Source organism: Drosophila hydei, unplaced genomic scaffold (assembly GCF_003285905.1).
Source record: "Drosophila hydei strain 15085-1641.00,03,60 unplaced genomic scaffold, DhydRS2 tig00000183-arrow-arrow-pilon, whole genome shotgun sequence".
Lineage (NCBI taxonomy): Eukaryota > Metazoa > Arthropoda > Insecta > Diptera > Drosophilidae > Drosophila > Drosophila hydei.
In genome coordinates this window covers 1-18,670 of record NW_022045684.1, presented here as the reverse complement: position 1 = coordinate 18,670, position 18,670 = coordinate 1, and the positions used below count along the sequence as shown (strand labels likewise).

The 18,670-nt window shown below is 40.5% G+C and overlaps 3 protein-coding genes and 1 pseudogene across 3 annotated transcripts; 3 read left to right on the top strand and 1 right to left on the bottom strand.

The window, feature by feature from the left end:
• The first annotated feature begins 2,767 nt into the window (after nucleotides 1–2,767).
• On the top strand, nucleotides 2,768–3,211 carry LOC111593220 (larval/pupal cuticle protein H1C). Its single transcript, XM_023305871.2, has one exon. The coding sequence runs from the start codon at nucleotides 2,768–2,770 to the stop codon at nucleotides 3,209–3,211; it is 444 nt and encodes a 147-aa protein (XP_023161639.2).
• Nucleotides 3,212–6,505: 3,294 nt separating this feature from the next.
• On the top strand, nucleotides 6,506–7,704 carry LOC115482954 (zinc carboxypeptidase A 1-like). Its single transcript, XM_030223426.1, has 2 exons — nucleotides 6,506–7,229; nucleotides 7,293–7,704. Exons 1-2 carry the CDS (start codon nucleotides 6,646–6,648, stop codon nucleotides 7,702–7,704), a joined length of 996 nt encoding a protein of 331 aa, XP_030079286.1. The 5' UTR covers nucleotides 6,506–6,645.
• Nucleotides 7,705–8,012: 308 nt separating this feature from the next.
• On the top strand, nucleotides 8,013–15,029 carry LOC115482953 (annotated as a pseudogene).
• A 61-nt stretch (nucleotides 15,030–15,090) lies between these two features.
• Nucleotides 15,091–17,073, bottom strand: LOC111593208 (probable cytochrome P450 316a1). The gene is given in 10 exon segments (XM_030223421.1): nucleotides 15,091–15,187; nucleotides 15,189–15,317; nucleotides 15,319–15,451; nucleotides 15,506–15,545; nucleotides 15,547–15,604; nucleotides 15,606–15,706; nucleotides 15,897–16,047; nucleotides 16,429–16,861; nucleotides 16,918–16,989; nucleotides 16,992–17,073. Coding segments are annotated over 10 exon segments (1,296 nt in total).
• Nucleotides 17,074–18,670: the final 1,597 nt, after the last annotated feature.

The following is an 18,670-nucleotide window of genomic DNA, read 5'->3' as shown; positions in this document are numbered from 1 at the left end:
TGTCTTGACAAGGCATCCGCAACCAGATTGTCCTTGCCAGGTTTATAGAAGATACGTGCATTAGACTCGTCAATGCGCGCTTTCCACCTTTTGATTTTCGCATTTGGATTAGATTCCGAAACTGCGAAGGTCAAGGGTTGATGGTCAGTGAAGATATTAATGTCTTTCACCCCATACAAATAGTGCCTTAATTTGGCAAGTGACCATACAATGGCCAATAACTCTCTCTCATTGGTTGCATAGTTAACCTCACTGTCCTTCAATGTTCTTGAAATCATTGTTATAGGACGACCCTCTTGAGACAAAACTGCACCTATGCCGTGAGCCGAAGCATCGGTCGTTAGATCGAATGGCTTCTTAAAATCGGGGTACCTGAGCATTACATTCTCGGATGACAAAATATCGCGCAACTTCTGAAATGCCCTCTGCTGCACTTCAGAGAATTGAACCTTTATATTTCTGGACCTATGCTTACTGACTGTTCCATTTTCACCCTTCAGGATATTCGAGATGGGTCTTGCTATTGCGGCGAAGTCCCTAATGAAACATCTGTAATAACTTGCGAGGCCTAGAAATGATCTAACCTCGAACAGCGTTTTTGGTTCTGGATACTCCTGTATTGCCCTAACCTTTTCAGGATCCGTCGTGGTGCCAGTGCTGGTGACTACGAAACCAAGAAAGTTCACGCTTTTCTTAAAAAAACGTGACTTTTTGACGGAGACCCTCATGTTTGCTTTGTATAAGCTTTTTAGGACCCGATCCACGTGTTTAATGTGGGATTCCTCATCTTCTGAAAAGATGATTACGTCATTGACATCAACATAGCAAAATTTGCCAATCTGCTCTCGCAGTATGTCGTCGATGGTTCTTTGAAAAATGCTTGCTGCATTCTTTAATCCAAAGGGGAGTCTTTTGAACTCGTATTTCCCCCCGTTCACAGAGAAAGAGGTTTTTTCACGGTCGCGTTCAGCGAGTATGATCTGGTGATAACCAGACTTGAGGTCTAATGTTGAAAAGAATTTGGCTCTCCCCAAATTCCCCAATATCATTGATATATTTGGCATAGGGTATTTGTCCGGCACGGTTTTTTTCGTTAAGTTTACGAAAGTCCATTACCAACCTCATTTTCCTATTGCCCGCTTCATAAGTGCCCTTCTTGTCTACTACCCATATTGGGTTATTGTAGGGAGAGACGGACTTTTGAATTATATTATTCTTTAGTAGATCTTTGATTTCTTTATTAACGAAATCAGCCGCTCCCATTGGATATGGGTAAAGCTTGGTATAGATCGGTTGCTCATCTATGGTCCTAATGGTAGCCACGACTGATGTGTTATACGGCAACGTCTCGTCTGGGTCTGCAAAGGCCTTTTGTCTGGTCTTCAGCATTTTCAAAAAAGAACTTCTAACTAATGGGGATGCATCTGCTATTTGTTCAGCTAACTCATTAATTCTTTGAGTCAATGCATGCTCCCTCTGCTGGTTTACAGCAGCCTGTTCGGCTAAAGCTTTGCTGATAGCCGTCCTTATTACTTCCGTAAGCTGATCTACATCCATTCTACCTGATGGTGGGAGAACTGCACAGTCGGAATCTGAGTCGCTAGACTGCCTGCGAGGGTTTCTCTATTGGTTGAACCGAGACATGCGCAGGTCAGTGGTCGCGAAAAATAAAACGGGCCGTCAGAAGATGGGTCGAATTACGTCGCAGTTCTGAACTACGAGAACTGCATGCACAACTTCAGACACACAGAAAGTAACACAATGTAATTTTATTGACGATCTGAATGATCAATTGCTGCCACTAAAATTCCCAAAGTAGTCACTCTCACTTGGTTCTGATCATTAATTTTTTTTTTTTTTACATGCAATTGCAATATAAAATACTCGCTAGTCCTAGCTATTTTTTTATAAAATAAATTTTAACACTTTTTGTGTTTGAAGAAAAATTTTGGCTAGAGTATCCACTTACAAGATTCAACTAACACAAAACAAAAAAAAAATCCCTTTATAAGATCTGTCAATTGCAGCTCCCGCGCTGCTGTCTTAATTGTTGTTGGTTGTGGAGTCCGCCCCACGTTGGGCGCCAATTATATAGTTTCCAGTCCTGTGGTGACTGAAAGTTAGGTTGAGAGGCGACTGTGCCTCTTATTGCTGGCCTCGGGCTCAGACAATGAAATAAGCCATTTAACGAGCAAATGACGGAGTGAATATTTATTTAAGCGGTTTACTGGAAGAACGCTTTTTTATATATACATATGTGTGTGTTAGAGTAATTGTACAATTGGATGCAAAGACATTTGAAAGCAGTTGAACTGAAGCTGTCGAGATGCATTCACAATTTGGGCATCCTTAATGCATCTCCGATGGGCCATAAATTGTGACTGGGCTGTTATTATTTTGGGCATGGGCACGCAGAGCTTGAGGGCACTTCAGAGCCGAAATGCTGGTATGTGGAGCAGGTGCGCCGGCGACCTCAGCATGGCCTGCTGTGGCTCAATGGCTGTTATGCAATATGGTCATAAGTGTGGCACGCCCTCCATTTGCTGTCACATTGTGGCATAAATTGATTTGCCACGATCTCCGGCTAAATGTGGATTTATGAAAGTCACGCAAAACCCAATCGCATTAACCATAACGCTTCGCCCACAAACTGGGCAAAAAAAAAAAAACAATTTGAGTAATTATTGATCGAGTTAATGCGCATTTATAAGACCTGCTGGCGGCAGCAAAAGTCAAACAGTTACTCGACTTCTCTCACAGCTCAAACATGTCTCGCGCATTCCTCTCACTAATCTCAACTCTTTTGCTGCTGTCGCCCACCTGGGCTGGCATTAGCTACCTGGCCGATGAGCATGCCGTGGCGCATACCCAGCAGAATGTGGTCAGAAGCTACGACGGCACCGTCTCTCACTATGCCAAGTCCGTGGCGACGCCCTACTCCCAGGTGCACAAGCTGGACACACGCATCAGCAACAATGTCTATCAGCCAGCCATAGCCAAGACTATCAGCTATGCTGCTGCTCCAGCACCAGCACCACAACAGCCTGCGTTCTATAGCCAGGCTCCAGTCTACCATCAGCAGCAGCAGCAACACATCCCAGCTGTCCAGACCACCTACGCCAGCCACCAACCCTCTGTGGTGCACTATTCACCCGCCGAGGCAGTCTCCCACATGAGCTTCGATGGATTCGGCACTCACTGGGGATTCTAAATAATTTTAAGAGTTTTGCATTAAATAAAGACTTTTCTTTATATATGATAAGTATTTGCTTTTATGGGAGCCTATAAAATAATAAAATAAAAATAAAATAAAAAATAATAATAAAATACCTCATCTTCCAGCTGGGGTACAGCTAAAGGCCTGAAATCTGAATTCTCATTGAAAAGATCATTTCAGGAGAAGGTGGTGTGGCAGATCAGAATGCTGAGCTAAGTCCATATAGCCAAGTCGGTCTGTCTATATAGCACCTCAGTGCAGGTAATTCCTAGTCGAACACTCCCGACTAGAACCCTCTTAATTGCTTCTACTCAATCACATCCAGCTCTTATTCATCCACCTAACAATATCTAAACTATAAACCATAATAAAACTCTTAATGTGTTATTTAATAATCGTAATCTAGTTTTTATCACAGTTCATGCTCAGAGTCGGAGCTTTCGCCTCACGTCCTCGAGTTGCTGTATATAAACAAATCATAAAAGCTGCACACAAAGTGCACACACTACAAATAGCCTGAAGTAGGACATTAGCTTGGCTCTTCTACCACTGCCACGCCCATCAACTAACGCCCAATCTCTAACCACAGCGAAGCAGGAGCCTGAATGGTCGGGTTACGTGATTTGTGCAGCGCAAACTTAAAAATCGGACATGAACGCGTTACGTGACTCGCATGGCAAGTGATGGCCGAAGGAGTGGGAGACGGAGGTGGAGATGGAGATGGAGTCGGAGCGAAGGACACAGCATCAACTGAACTAATCGGATTTTTTTATGCGCGCTCAGTGAGTGAAATGGGTATATGGTGTTGCTATGGAAGCTGAAGAGTTGCAAAATTGAATTGCGAAAAAATAGCTGAAGGTGGATAGAGTGATAAAGATCTAGATCTGTATAACATAAAATACCTTTAAGCAATGGAATTGATAAAATGTGTATTACTTTATAAGAAAATCAAAGTTTTTGAACTAATAAGTTTGCTTAATGATCGATAATAATTCATTAAATCAATAGTTCTTTATTATTATCGACTGTAGACTGAAAAGCGATAAAATCAAAGATCTCGATGCCACTTCATAAGAAATCGATATTTGTACACTTAAATGATTTACTAAAGATCGATTATAATTGATAATTTCATGTTACAAGTTCATATAAAAAGTTTCTTAACAGCTCAATTATAATCGATATATTCTACAATCGATTCATTTATACCAAAGAGCTCATCTAAAGATCGATTATAATCGACAACTCTTTACTTTCATTCATTTCAACTTCTTCTCGCACTGCAAGCGAGTATTTCGTCGTCATGTACTCCCGGACCGCAACATCTTCACTTGCTTTTCTCTCTCAACTCTCAATCAGAAGTTTGCCTCGTTATAAATTATGCACATTGGCAATTGCAGGCAGCCTGGGAAAGAGGAAGAGATTCGAGCTGAGGTTCATAATCTATAAATTGAAATCACATTTTTGCTAGCTCATTAATTTCTTGCCACTTAGCTTGAGCCAACAAAGAGCCAGTAGTCAATTGCGTCTCGAAGTCTTAGCATAAATGATGGCTCCATTAGATCGCAATCAGCTGAATTGCCTCAGCGCAAAGGACTTCAAATGAAAAACTGCCAAAAAGAAAGGCTCAAAAACTGTGCGAATCACTTTTCGCTTGACTAGCCAAAAAAAAGAAGAAGAAGAAGAAAAAAATGTTTTAGCTTGCAACAAATTGCAGCAAGACAAAATTTTGCGGGCATAAACAGCGCTTAAATGCAACAGTCAGCGGCAGCAGCTGCCATGTCCTGCCGCTGCTGCTGCTGCCTGAGGTCCTGCCGAGCCACTTGACTGCAAAAAAGGCGCAATGATAAAATATTTGCTGGCTAAAAACTTGCCAGCAAAGTGTGTTTGTTGTTGCGGCCAAAGTTGAGTGGCAACAGCCTCGCCTTGCGGCCCGCTCACGTCCTTTGGCTGCCCGTCGACAGGAAGTTGAAAAAAAAAATAAAAATGCAAAATGCCCAGTAAGACGTATTTATCAACATAATTACGTTTTTTAATGGCTTTTTAAACCGCAAAATGGCAAAGCCGCAAAATGCAGATAAAAGTGGAGCATAAGACTAGAAAATATAGTGGCTAAACAGTATTCGTGTTGTTGTTGTTTTACTGCTTCCACTGCTGTTGCTGACCCTTCTACACTGTCCTCATGCAAAATGTTTGCTAACTCAATTAGCCATTTCAGCGAATTGGCAGAGGCTGTTGACTTAAAGAACTTGTCTGTTGTGCTAATTATCTAACTATAACTAAGTATAGCTGAATATAACTAACTCTATATCTAGCTATTGCCATATTTGATAGACTGCAGTTCAGGCATTGCTTGTCACTGTCAGCCAAATTGCACAGTGCGCGCAGTTGCGATGAACACAGAATATCAATAAGCAACGAGTAAGAACAATGCAGTCGGGCGATATTGACTGCATAATACTCGTTCATAAGAGTAGCTAACTGTCGCAATGTGGAGTTCTAGCTCTAAGACTGAGGAAGATACAGTTTTATCTATATGGCCACGCCCGAATGGAGGTAGGTATATATGTCATTAAGGGCTGGTATAACGTTATCTACGAGTATGTATTGCAAATTCAAAGTACTTATCAGTTTATCTTTTATACCAGTTTTAGTATTTCTGAATTGGCCAAGCCCACCGTAAATGTATCTTTTTATAAGAGGAAAAATCAAGTCTGAAGCTTTAATTGCACAAACCCAATATACACCACTCACTTCGCGAACGAGTATAAAAAGCGCAGTGCAACGAAATGTATCTACAAAGAGTCTCTCGCTCCAACATTAACAAGAGCATGGTGATGCAGATCCAGAGAGTTTTTGCAAACATACATATTGAGCGAGTCTAAAAATAGATGCAACTCTTTGCAAAGAGAGGCGGAAGGCATTGAGAGAGAGAGCGAGAGAAAATTATATTTTAGTATAAGTATCATCGATAGATAATAACGTTGCGAATTTTATTATACAAAAGAAGAGAAGAGAGCGAGCAGGGGAAAGAGAGAGTGGGAGAGAGTAAGTTGGAGAGAGGGCAAGCAGCAACAGTTAGTAAACACATACTGCAGAGTCAACTGACCCGCACTCAGTTGTAGCTTGTGATTAAGAGCAATCGGTTCTACGTGTAGCGCTGGGAAACCCATGCACATATATAATTTCATATGTATATATATTTATATATATATATATAAAACAAATGGCATGTGTGCAAGCCAGTGCGTAGCATGTTAGTAATCGATAATACCCTGTACGGTTGGCTATGTGTGCTTATCTTGTTGATAACACAGCTCGATCAATCGCTGGCGTTTGGCGCGTCGCGTGTTGAGGCCTTCAAGCGGCGACTGCGTCGGCAAGTGGCGCCGTCTCTGCTACTCGATGACTACCTCGGCTACGATGGCATGCTGGATTACATGGAGCAGCTAGCCAAGGCGTACAGCGATCGCGTTGCTCTACAAGATGTGGGCGTCACGTATGAGAAGCGCCCACTGAAATCGTTAACGATAACGAACGGCGATGGGCGCGACGGCAAGAAGGCGATTCTACTCATAGCCGGAGCACATGCGCGCGAATGGCTGACACCTGTTGCTGCATTGTACACCTTGGAGCAGCTAGTGGTTAGGCATGAGGAGAATGCGCACTTGCTGCACGATTACGATTGGATTGTGATGCCACAGGTCAATCCGGATGGCTATATGTACTCGCGTAATGTGGACAAATTGTGGCGAAATACGCGGTCGCCGAACGGCTTCAACTGCTTCGGAACGAATATTAATCGAAATTACGATATTGGCTGGGGCCAGGGCTATGCCGAGCTAAACGATTCCTGCACCATGCACTATGCCGGCAGCAAGCCCTTCTCGGAACCAGAGACGCGAGCGGTGCGCGACAAAATGCTCGAATTGGTCCAGAGCAAACGTGGGATGCTGTTCATCACACTGCATTCGCATCACACCAGCATTTTCTATCCCTGGGTATACAAGAGGTGGGTATTACCCCTAAGTATATATTGATCTGTGCTAAAAGGTTTCGTCTCTTCATCTGCTAGTGACACAAGTGATAATGATAACGATTTGCATGATGTGGCTGAGGCTGGAGCCGAGGCCATTTTCAATGCAACTGGCACAAGATTCACCTATGGGCAGTATGGCAAGGAGGATACGTTTGGGGGCACCAGCTTGGACTATGCCTATTCGATAGGCTTTCCGCTTTCCTATGCATTCGAATTGTCCGGTGAGCGAGATGGACTCACCTTTGACTTTTGGCCACCAAAGAACCTGCTGAAGGACTTAGCTGACGAGTCTTGGGTTGGCATCAGTGCCATGGCCGAAAAAGCCATTGAACTCCAGTCTCCGGATAGACCTATAACTGTCGCTAAGAATAGCTCTAGCTCGTATAGCTTAGCTAATATGATGAAGATTATATTGCTTATGACGATTATAACGGTGCTCTCTCGCTAACCAGTGTTGGTTAACAACCTAAAAGTTGACTTAAGTCGTTCCATTTTTAACTTTTTCATTTTCACATCGATGTTGTGCAAAGTGTATATACCATATATCTGAAATATATATATATATATTATATATATATAGTCTACAGTCAACTGAAAATCACTAAGTTACTTAATTTATATATTTTTAATTTTATAATAATACAAGCATTAAGATATCGAGATTATGATAAGTGAATAGATATATATAAAATATATATAAATATTTTATTGTACACTTACTGGCATTTTTATAATACCTTAGATAACCCAGTGTCAATGAGTCTATCAGTGATTCTGTCAGTCAATCCATCAATCAGTTGAAAAGATTGTTACAGTTTAAAGTTTGTCAATCAATCAACGCATCAGTTATCTGTCTGTCAGTTATCTGTCTGTCAGATATCATCATCAGTCAGTTTGTAATTCAGTCAATCAGCCAATCACAGTCACAATCAGTCAGAGCTAGTTAATTAGTAAGAAATTACTGATAAACTGACTTACTAACTTTAGTCAGTCAATCAAACTGTTGTCTTTATCTTATTGATTAACGGACTTACTAACTTTAGTCAGTCAATCACTGAGACAATTAATTAATCAGCTATTAAGTTCTTCAATCCATCAATCGGCAAGGCTGTTAGTCCACCACCATCAGTCTATCAATCGTTAGCCAATCAGTCACTCAATCAGCCAATCAGTAAGTTTGCCAGTCAATCAATTAGCCAATCAGTGACTCAGTCAGTTTAACAGTTCATTGATTTCAATCGTATATATTCCATACACTATATAATAATTAATAAATAAATAAATAAATTTTCATTTGTTCAGTAATATTTATATATATTTGTTCATAACGCAATCTCAATTTAAAGACAGTTCTTTAATAATTTTTCTGTTCTCTACCCCCATTTGATTGTTCTCATTTATATCAATTTTCAGAGCAGTTGGCGCCTTAAACCGAAATATCTGTTGACTCGCATTTAAAAAATAATTTTAAATCCACAGCAGAGCCAGGCTGAGTTTGCTGTTACTCACGTGTCTGGCAATACACACACACACATCCACGCACAAGCTCACACACACACACACACACAGAGAGCGGAGCCTTACTCATTGAACGAAAAGCTCGCATTACTCATACGCCGCGTTGCTCGCGTGCTATTCGCTTGTTTGCGCTGGCTATCAACGTGACTTGGCTGTTGAGCACTGGGCGGTCTCCGTATCTGTTTCGGTCTGTGCTATCACTCGGATTGTCTGATACATTTCACATGCTGCAATTAACGCAACAAATTGCATTTTTAATATGCGCAAATTAATGTGGAAAATCTTCCATTTCTGTTGCCTCTTTTTTTGTTCTTCTTCTGCTGCCGGCAGCCAGAGTTTTATTTATAACAGTCATTGCGAAAATTGAAAATGCACAATTAAAAGCACGCCTATGCCATACATCTATATATGTGTGCACACATATCTATAAGGATGTGTGTGTGTGTGTCTGCAGCTCGCTTTGGGGCGCCGCTCGCTGACCCTTTTAAAATAATATGATAAAATGCCATTACAAAGTCAAAGTTACTGTAGCAGCCTCGGCTCGACTGCAGGAAGCAACTGTTAATTAGTTTTTTGCGAGTGCAGTCCTTCAGGACGAGGCTCTGCTTTGGCAGCTATCCATCCCCCGTTGTTGTTTCACTGTGCAAATGTTTTAATTTCCGCACGAATGTCTCTAACGGAAATTACATAAAAAAAGAAGAATATTTATATAAAGAACAGATAACTTGCCGCTGCGACCCACTGAACGGCACTGTGCGTCCAAAACAATTAGCATACTCGTTCCTGCTCCATGCACACTAAAAGAAAATAACTAAAGAAATAAACGCTCACTACGTGCTAATCGCAGCATTAGCGTGCAAGTGTTTCGTTACAGCGGCTTATTGAATCTCGATTAGATAAGAAAACTATAGCACTATATGCCTCTGGCTTGAGTCGCTTCAGTTCAGTGTGCGAAATGCTGCTGATCGCAATTGTTGTGCTGCTGCTGACAGTCCGCCAGTCTCTGCCATTGGCGCCAAAGGGGCAGGCGGGCGGCAGTTGCCAATCTGCCGGGTCCTTATTGCTTTCCACTAATTGGAGCCTTGCATCGCGTCATCAATCTGAATCCCAAAAGTACGTATCAAGTGAAATGTGCAGCAAAGTCCAAAGTGCAGTTCCAGCCGTTTTAACACTGTTTTAATTATCACAAATATTATATAGAAATGTGCAAACAGCTGCTATACAAAACAATTCAATATTGCTTACAATTCATTCAGCTGTTTATATGGCCTAATAAACTATAGACTATATATATAGATATATAGACTTTAGATGTTATGGATTGTTCCATTTGATAAGCTCTAGTCCTTCCGACTCGTTATGTATTGCTGTGCATATGAGAAATTCTTTCTTAAAAGTTGTAGAGAAATATGATTGTTTGATGCCTTTAATATTGTTGTATGCAGCAGCCAGCATCACTATCAGCAGCTTTATGGAACAGGGACAAGAGATCGCGGCCATTGGCGCTGTTTCGTTCGTTCTTGTGCGCATTCATTATCTAAGGGGTTCGTAGCACGGGTATAATTAGTATATCGTTGATATAGAACAGATATCTTGTATATAACTTGTCTGTTCTAATTACATATATTATATATATTTTTTATACATATAGTGTTGCCAGGCAATAAAACAGCTAAACTGAACTTTATACAGCACTTTTAACATATTTGAACTTAGCGCGAAGTTACTCTATTTATTTCTATAGTATTTAGTAGTTCTAGTTGTCGTAAAAGTAGTCAAGCGCTAAAATATAATAATTTTTATATATTATATTTGTATACTTCATTCATTCCATTTTCAACTCATGCAAGCAGAAGAGTTTACAATGTTGTTTAAAAATCAATTATAAATTCAAATAATCCATATAGTATTTTTATAGTTCCAGTTAGACTTGTTCAGGCCAAAGATCAGGTCTATATGTAAAGAAAGTTAAGTTAAACAAGTATGAAAGCTATAGTCGGTGTGTTCGACTAGGAGATACCCAGCTGTTATCCATAATTATTGAAGGGCCTTAAATATAGGTATAAACATATACTAAATAAAGGTATATAGTAAATATAGGTTTAAATATTAATATCTTAATTGTTATACATTTTTTACTTTTTACTATTTTTTTTAAATTTATTTTATAAACTTTTACTATTTTAAGAGAAATTACATATTTTTACTAACAAATTCTAATACATAAAAAGATTATTCAGCAAACATTTGTTTGCTATTATCATTGTTATTTATTATATTAAATCTATGAATATATATATAATACATTTAGACATTCTTGTTCTTAAATATATATATATATCTATACATATATATATTAAATATATATGTACAAGTATATAATGTTATAAAAATTAAATTAAGAGAAGAGATTCTCTTCCTATGACAAACATCAAAATCACTTTGAAAATAACTTACTCTTTCATAAGGAGTTAATAAAATTAAATGCTCTTAAACATTATTTCTTATAAAATATATAATTATTTCTTATAAAATATAATAAGAGTAGGTAATTAACAATTTAAAGAGAACAAGGCATTACGAAAATGATCATGAGAAAATCATTTTGCTAATGATCATTAAACGTTAATGATAATTACCAGTAATAATCATGAACATAAATGATCATTACTCCGAATGATCATTATTGCTAATGAACATTACAACGAACATCATTATTATAATAACAATTAGTGCTTATTAATAATAATAAACATTTAAATAATATTAACAATTAGACAATATTCCAAAACAAAAAAACTTAAATATATATTAAAATATTTATTAAACAAATACAATATTTATTAAAGAATACAATTTATTTAAACTTAAACAATTTAACAAAAAAAACTTAAATTTATTCACCATTCGCACTGCACTGCACAACGACTGACCTGGTCCAGGTCATAAACTTGACTGATCGCCGCAGCCGCTGCTGCGCCCTTTTATACCTGAAAGTCACTCAAAGGGCCACTGCAGCAGCGCTGCTGAGCGCTTTCTGAGTGAGAATTTACACTCATTTTGAACTAAGTTGGCGGCAGCAGACAAGGAGAAATGACGATCGGGAATTTGTATACTGCATATATACGTGAATCAACATGTTTTTTCTTGCTGCTGTTGAGCACATTTATTACTTTTTTACTCATTTTACATGATATAAAAGACAAAACAAATTATGCAACTATATAGGCAGATACTGATTATGCTGATCATATATTATTTCATATATGGTTATACATATATAGTTATATATATATATATATATATATATATAGATATATATAGTATAAATATATATATAAAAAAATAATAAGAAATGAAAAATAATATATATGTACTATATCTATATCTATATAGATATATATATATATATATAGATATATATATATATATAGATATATATATAGTACATATATATTATTTTTCATTTATTATTATTTTTATTTTATTTATTTTTATTTTTATACTTTGTCTCAACTTAAGGCTGACGAACAAATGCACAAACACCTTTACTGATTCCATTATTACTGTTTAATACATATTTATATATATTTATTTTTTAGTAGCTGCATTTGAAACAAACTAGATATATGCGTGCTATACACGGACTTTCAAAAGTATTTTAAGTCTCAAGCTCTTATAGATGGTGAGATCAGACAGACAGGACGGACAGGCCTCAATAGACTCTGTTTAACGCCCTGATCAAGAAATATATATACTTTAAGAAGTCCTGTCACGCCCTTTAAAATAATTCGATTTTCCATTTCTCTACCTAATTGTTTGCGTTACTGCCCTGCCTGGCCTGTTGTCCACTTGATGGCGTCAGTAGGTGGCCAATAATTCCCAAGTCCCTGCATGATCATCCACTTCTGCAGTTCACATTGACTGCTCAAGTGTAAACAACATATTCTTTCAATGAAAGCCCTTATCTAAATAACATCTATTATTAGAGCTCTATAAATAAGTGAATCCAATAACACGTTGATTATAAACAAATAAGTAGCTAGTTGAGTAATCTAATCGTTAGGCTTATAATTATCGAAGTGCGTGCTAATACTCGTTCACGAAGTCAAGAGAGTATATGGGCTTTCTACAATATTAGGTGTTGCTGCCATAAATATAAATGCGGAAACAGTTAGATGTATAAATGATACATACCATATTGAAATATATTCATATTTAAATACCTTTGTCTAAGAATCGTGGACGAGTACTATGCAGTCAGTCAAGGCCCACTGGTATATTTATAAAATAAGTCTTATCTCTTTGCATTCCCAATAATGAATTGATTATAAAACAAATAAGTAGGTGAAGTGCGCAGGAATTATAGAAGTGCTACAGTTAACGTTACTATAATTGTTATTGTTAATTCTTTGTTTTATACTAATTAACTCATACTTATTATGGTTGCTCGCAGATTTCCTTAAACGATCCCACAATATAGTATTGAACTTGGACATTGCAGCGTGTTTGGGTGCTGAATCGCTTGATGATCACCAGCAGCGATGTGGAGTTCAATGAGCAGGTGCTCGCCAGCCAGGAGCATTTGGTTTAAGCATCAGGTGTACAAGGTGCTGGGGCCAGTGGCTGGGCAACGGCCTACTGCTCAGCGATGGCAAAGTGTGGTACCAGCGTCGCAAGATAATCACGCCCACCTTCCACTTCTCGATACTGGAACAGTTCGTGGAGGTCTTTGATCTGCAGTCGAATCTGTGCGTGCAGCGTCTGGAGCAGCGTTGCCAATGGAGAGACCTTCGATGTCCTATCCCTTTGTCTGCCTGGCTCTGCCTTGGACATCATCGCTGAGACGGCAATGGGCACCAAAGTGAATGCGCAGCTGGCAGAGAGCACGCCCTATGCCAATGCCTGTTACGGAGTAAGTTGTGAAGCATATTCATATAGAGGTCAGCCCTGAAAAGAAGAGTTAGTTTTCATACTAGTTCCCGTAAGCTGGGACACAGTTGCTATATGATATAGCCTTGCCTTGATATCGAGTGGCAGTGGCTCAGACTCAGCTTTGACTAAGTTGAACTAGTTTAATAAACTCAGCCAAAAATTCTCTTTACTCATAGATGCTCTGTGGGAGCTAGCTTCAGATCATGACTCAAAGTACATGCAAAATGTATCCCTATCTTCTCTATACCCTGCTTGCCTCTTCTTCCAATAGTAAACCAGGCTAATCATATCTGCATTCTATATCAAAATCAATCTCATCCCAGCCTCCTCTTCCACTCACCAGATGCACAGCATTAATGGCCTGGCGGCTTCATGTCGTTCTACCTGCAAAGCGAGCTGCTCTTCACGCTAACCCATCCACATCTCAAGCTTCGTCAGATGCAGCTCATACGCACCATGCACGCATTTTACTACTGAGGTGATTTAAGCAACGTCGCCAGATTCTGGAGGGGATTGCAGCGTGTGGGCGCAGAGACAGCCGCTGCAGAACGAGGTGGGCGGCAAGCGTCGCATGGCGCTGCTGGATGTGCTGCTGCAGGCGAGCGTGGATGGACGACCGCTGAGGGACGAGGAGATACGCGAGGAGGTGGACACATTCATGTTCGAGGGCCATGACACCACCACCAGTGCCTTATCTTTCTGCCTGTGGTGCATATCACGAAATCCTCAAGTTCAGGCCAAAATGCTGGAGGAGATCCTGCACGTGCTGGGCAGCGATCGCAGTCGCGCTGTTACCATGCGAGAATTTGGGCGAGCTGAAGTATGTGGAGTGTCGTCATCCAGGAGTCGCTGCGCATATATCCGCCCGTGCCGCTAGTGGGCCGAAAGCTGCAAACCGACTTCAAATACAGTAAGTGAGCGCGACTAAGCGTGGGCGACGTAATAAATGAGACTTTCTGCTTGCAGCACACTCCAAGTTTGGCGCGGCTGTTATACCCGCCGGCTCTGAGATTCTTATGGGCATTATTGGCATGCACAATGATGAGAAAAACTTTCCGGATCCGCATCTCTTCAAGCCGGAGCGTCATGCCAACAGCGAACGCTCCACTTCGAGCTTTGCCTATGTGCCCTTCAGTGCGGGCCACGCCAATTGCGTTGGCCAGAAGTTCGCCCAGCTGGAGATGAAGATGCTGCTGGCCAAGATTGTGCGCGAGTACGAGCTGCTGCCGCTGGGCGAGCCAGTGCAGGCTGTGGTTTAACATAGTGCTGCGCTCGGATACAGGATTTCAGATGGGCATGCGCAGGCGCAGCCAGCCATAGAGAGGTGTTCTCTTTGTTTGTATATTTCATTTGTCTCTAAATTAAAGTCTATTTTGTTAATCTAATTAATCTTTAATCTAATTAATCTTGTTTGCTGTTCAAACGTGGCTGCAGCGCCCAACTGGAAGCCATTGCTCGAGCCAGCGCCAAGCGTAGATGAGTCGCAGTGCATCGCCGTAGGGCAGCAGCTCGTACTGCAGCAGCAGCGGCGCCACCAGCTGTTGCAGCAAGGTTTAAAGCTCATTTGCTGCGCCGGGCAGCTGCGCGGAACCCAGGCCAAAGCTGAGTCTGCTCCAGAAAGCGCTCTGGCTTGAAGAGTTGCGCCTTATCGCCATATTCCAGCTCAGCGCGTTGCAGCTCATAGAGATTGATGTAGATCTCAGCACCAGCGGGCAGAACGCCATCGCCCACCTCTGAATGAGCTGTGAACACAAGGAGGCATGAATGAGACTTAGAGAAGAGATTCATTCACTTACTGTACTCAAAGCTTTTACTCAGCTCACGACTCACAATCAAGCTGCGGTGGGTGCAGCCGCAGTGTCTCCTTGAGCACCGCATCCAGGTAGGGCAAGCGCACCATTCGCTGAGCTACTAGCTAGGCGCAGCTCATCCAGACAGCGTTGCTGCACGGCCGGATGTCGTGCAATCAGCACTAAGGCCAAAGCAAGAGTGCGCTGCTGCACAGCAAATGGCCCAAGGAAGTTGCAGCTGTTTCAGCTCGGCAAGAGCTGGGCGTCAGTCAGCGACGCTTCACTCGCGAGCAGCAACTCGAGCAGCGATTGATATTTCCACTTTTTGGAGCCGGTTCAATGCGATCTATAGTGATGCCCCTCGATTTTTATTTTGATTAGTGTTTAGCTTATGTTGTCTGCGCTGCTCCAGCATCTGTTTGTTCTCCTCATTGATGCGTCGTATGAGCCGTTGCTGTCGTCTTCGCATCAGTGGCGAGCCGAGCAAGAAGGTGAGCCGATTGGCTGATCGTACGCTCAAGAAACGCTTGCGATAGAGCTCGATGAGACTGGAGAAAGATAACGAAGTAAAATTACAGTTAATATACATAATTATAGATAATAGTGATGGAATAAATTGTTAGATAATAAAATGAAGAAGTGGAAGTAGAAGTCGATGCATTTTGAGAGCTGCAATCAATGTTTTTGGTTACTTGAACAAAGAAGTCAAAGTATGAAATTTAAACTGAAACAATTCAGACTCTAATTGAATGTCGATAGCCAGCCACATAAATTATGAACTGAATCAGCTGCTGCAAGAACTGGCTATTGAAAATCAGGTACATATGTAAATTGTACCAGTTTGAGCTGAGAATAAATATTTAAACTTAGTTTCATCACTCAAAACGCAGCATAAACTATAATTAATTGCTTAACACCAAACGACTCACTCTTTAAATGCCTGCTTATACCGCTCGCTTGGCTGCATGCCACAGCTGATGCACAGCATCAGGTCCAATACATTGTCCGAGACCAACTGCCACACATCAAAGACTTGTCGCGTTTCCGCCTGTGCCGCTAGCTGTTGACAGAGCTGCTCGGCCTGCTGCTGAAATAGCTGGTTCAATTGCAACAGGTTGTCTGGCTGTGAGAGTGCCAAGAGTATTTGGTGTCGCTGTGGCCAGTGTTGCGGCTGGCAATTGAGCAAGCTGTCGCCCAGCCAGTCGCTCATCAGCTCGTGGCCCGTCTCCAAATGCGTTTCGCTCTGCAGCAGTTGCTTAGCTAATTCCAAGTCGGCGACAGGTATGAAGAGTCTGTGAAAAACCCAAATACGACTCACAGTGCCATATTTGGCCAAGTAGACAGAGCTGCGCTCAAAGAAATCTGTCGAAGTTGACATTTGATAGGCATATTTAAGTAAATGGAGTGTCGGAACTTACTCTTTGGAGAGAGCCGCACAATTTCGTGCATGGCGCCTAATAGAGGCCAGGAAAAGGGTCCTCCCAGATTTTAATAAGTCCGCGCTGTTGACGTTGTCTCAAATAGTTGTAAGCCGACACCAGGCAGAAACACACAAAAATACTGGCCAAGATCATTTTGTGAACTGTGAACGCAACGGCAACTGCAAATGCGTTTGACTCTCTTCGACTAGAACCGGTTTATGGCTGAGCTACGGGCGGCATATTAGCTATCTCAAGTATTTTATGATTTCAGCTGACTCTTAACCGATAAGCCGATATTTTGAATATGTTAAAAACATTTATTTATTTATAAATATGATAAATATATTGCTTAAAAAGCCATTTTAAAATTATAGATATACAGATATATATCTCATCTATTTTGATTTTTGTTATTTTCTATTATTTTGTGTTTTTTAAAGCAAATTTACTCATTTATAACATAGCGTATAGTCTTAGCTGCATTCAAATACGTTCCACAGCAACATGTTGCTAGCAACATTTGTGTTGTCTTTGTTAGCAACATTTAAATTGTTAATTTATTGAAGCTGAGCTATGGATAATCGTATTTAATGCTAATATAAAAAGTAAAATCAACAAAATCAAAAAAATAGAAGTTAAATAAAATGTCTATTGTTGTTGTCAACTAATAATCAACATGTTTCGTTAATAGGCAAGGCGTGAAATAATTTATTATATTTGCAAAAAAATTTAGCTAGGAAATCTGTGCTTTATTGTGGACTATACTATATATATATATTGATATAGTACATACATCTATATTTATTTATATATAGTTACTTAGCATAACCAATGCTTCCATATCATAGAGCTACCTGCGTGCAATAGTTTTGCTTCTAGCATTACATATTATTTGGATTGCTCGCAAATCCCACATTAATAAATATTTAAATGCTTAGCTAACATTTATTGCTGCTGCTGCAGCAGTTGGCTGCGAGCAAACTGATTTGAGAACTATTACAAGTAAGCCCAGTTATATGGGTTTGGTTTTGGTCACATGACTGAGGGGTTGTCCGACCGACTCGACCCCCCTGAGGCAGGCATTATCATATGGCAGCTGTTGCTGTTCCGAGCTGGAAATTTGAATCTTTTGCATTGTACAAAGTTTTCTCTCGCTCTGTGTGTGTCTGTGTGTGCGCTGTCGGTCAACCCTTTCAAGAGTCCCAACTGTCAAAAGTACATTTGCCTTGGTTACGCCACAGAAATATCCTCGAAGCATGTAATGACAATATCAGGCAACGCCAGCGACCCTTTAACTCCCTGAACCAAAGAGCTGGCCGCGGGGGCTTTGGGGATTTGAGAGGTTGGCCGCTCTTAGCTGTTGCTCCACTGATGAAACTTTAATGGCACAAACACGCACTTCACACAGCCAGCCAGCAACAGTGCCGGGCCATGTGTCCAAACAATTTAAGCTAGCTGCTTTCACAGCTCTGTTTTTGTGCCTTCTGCTCGATTTAATATCGTGTGAAATGTGATGCACATTCCAGCGGCTAATGGCAGCTAATGAAGGTACTTTTATTGCGGCTTTCTGGGTTTGTTGAACCCCCACGTTGAACATTTATGTACCTAGCATACATGGATATATGTATGCATGTAAATGTCTTTATAATTCATACGTCAATGTCAGGAGCAAGAGGAAATGTTCGCACGTATGCAAATTACAGAAAATGCAAAGAAACAAATATTTTTCGGCGACAATGAAAACTAAGCG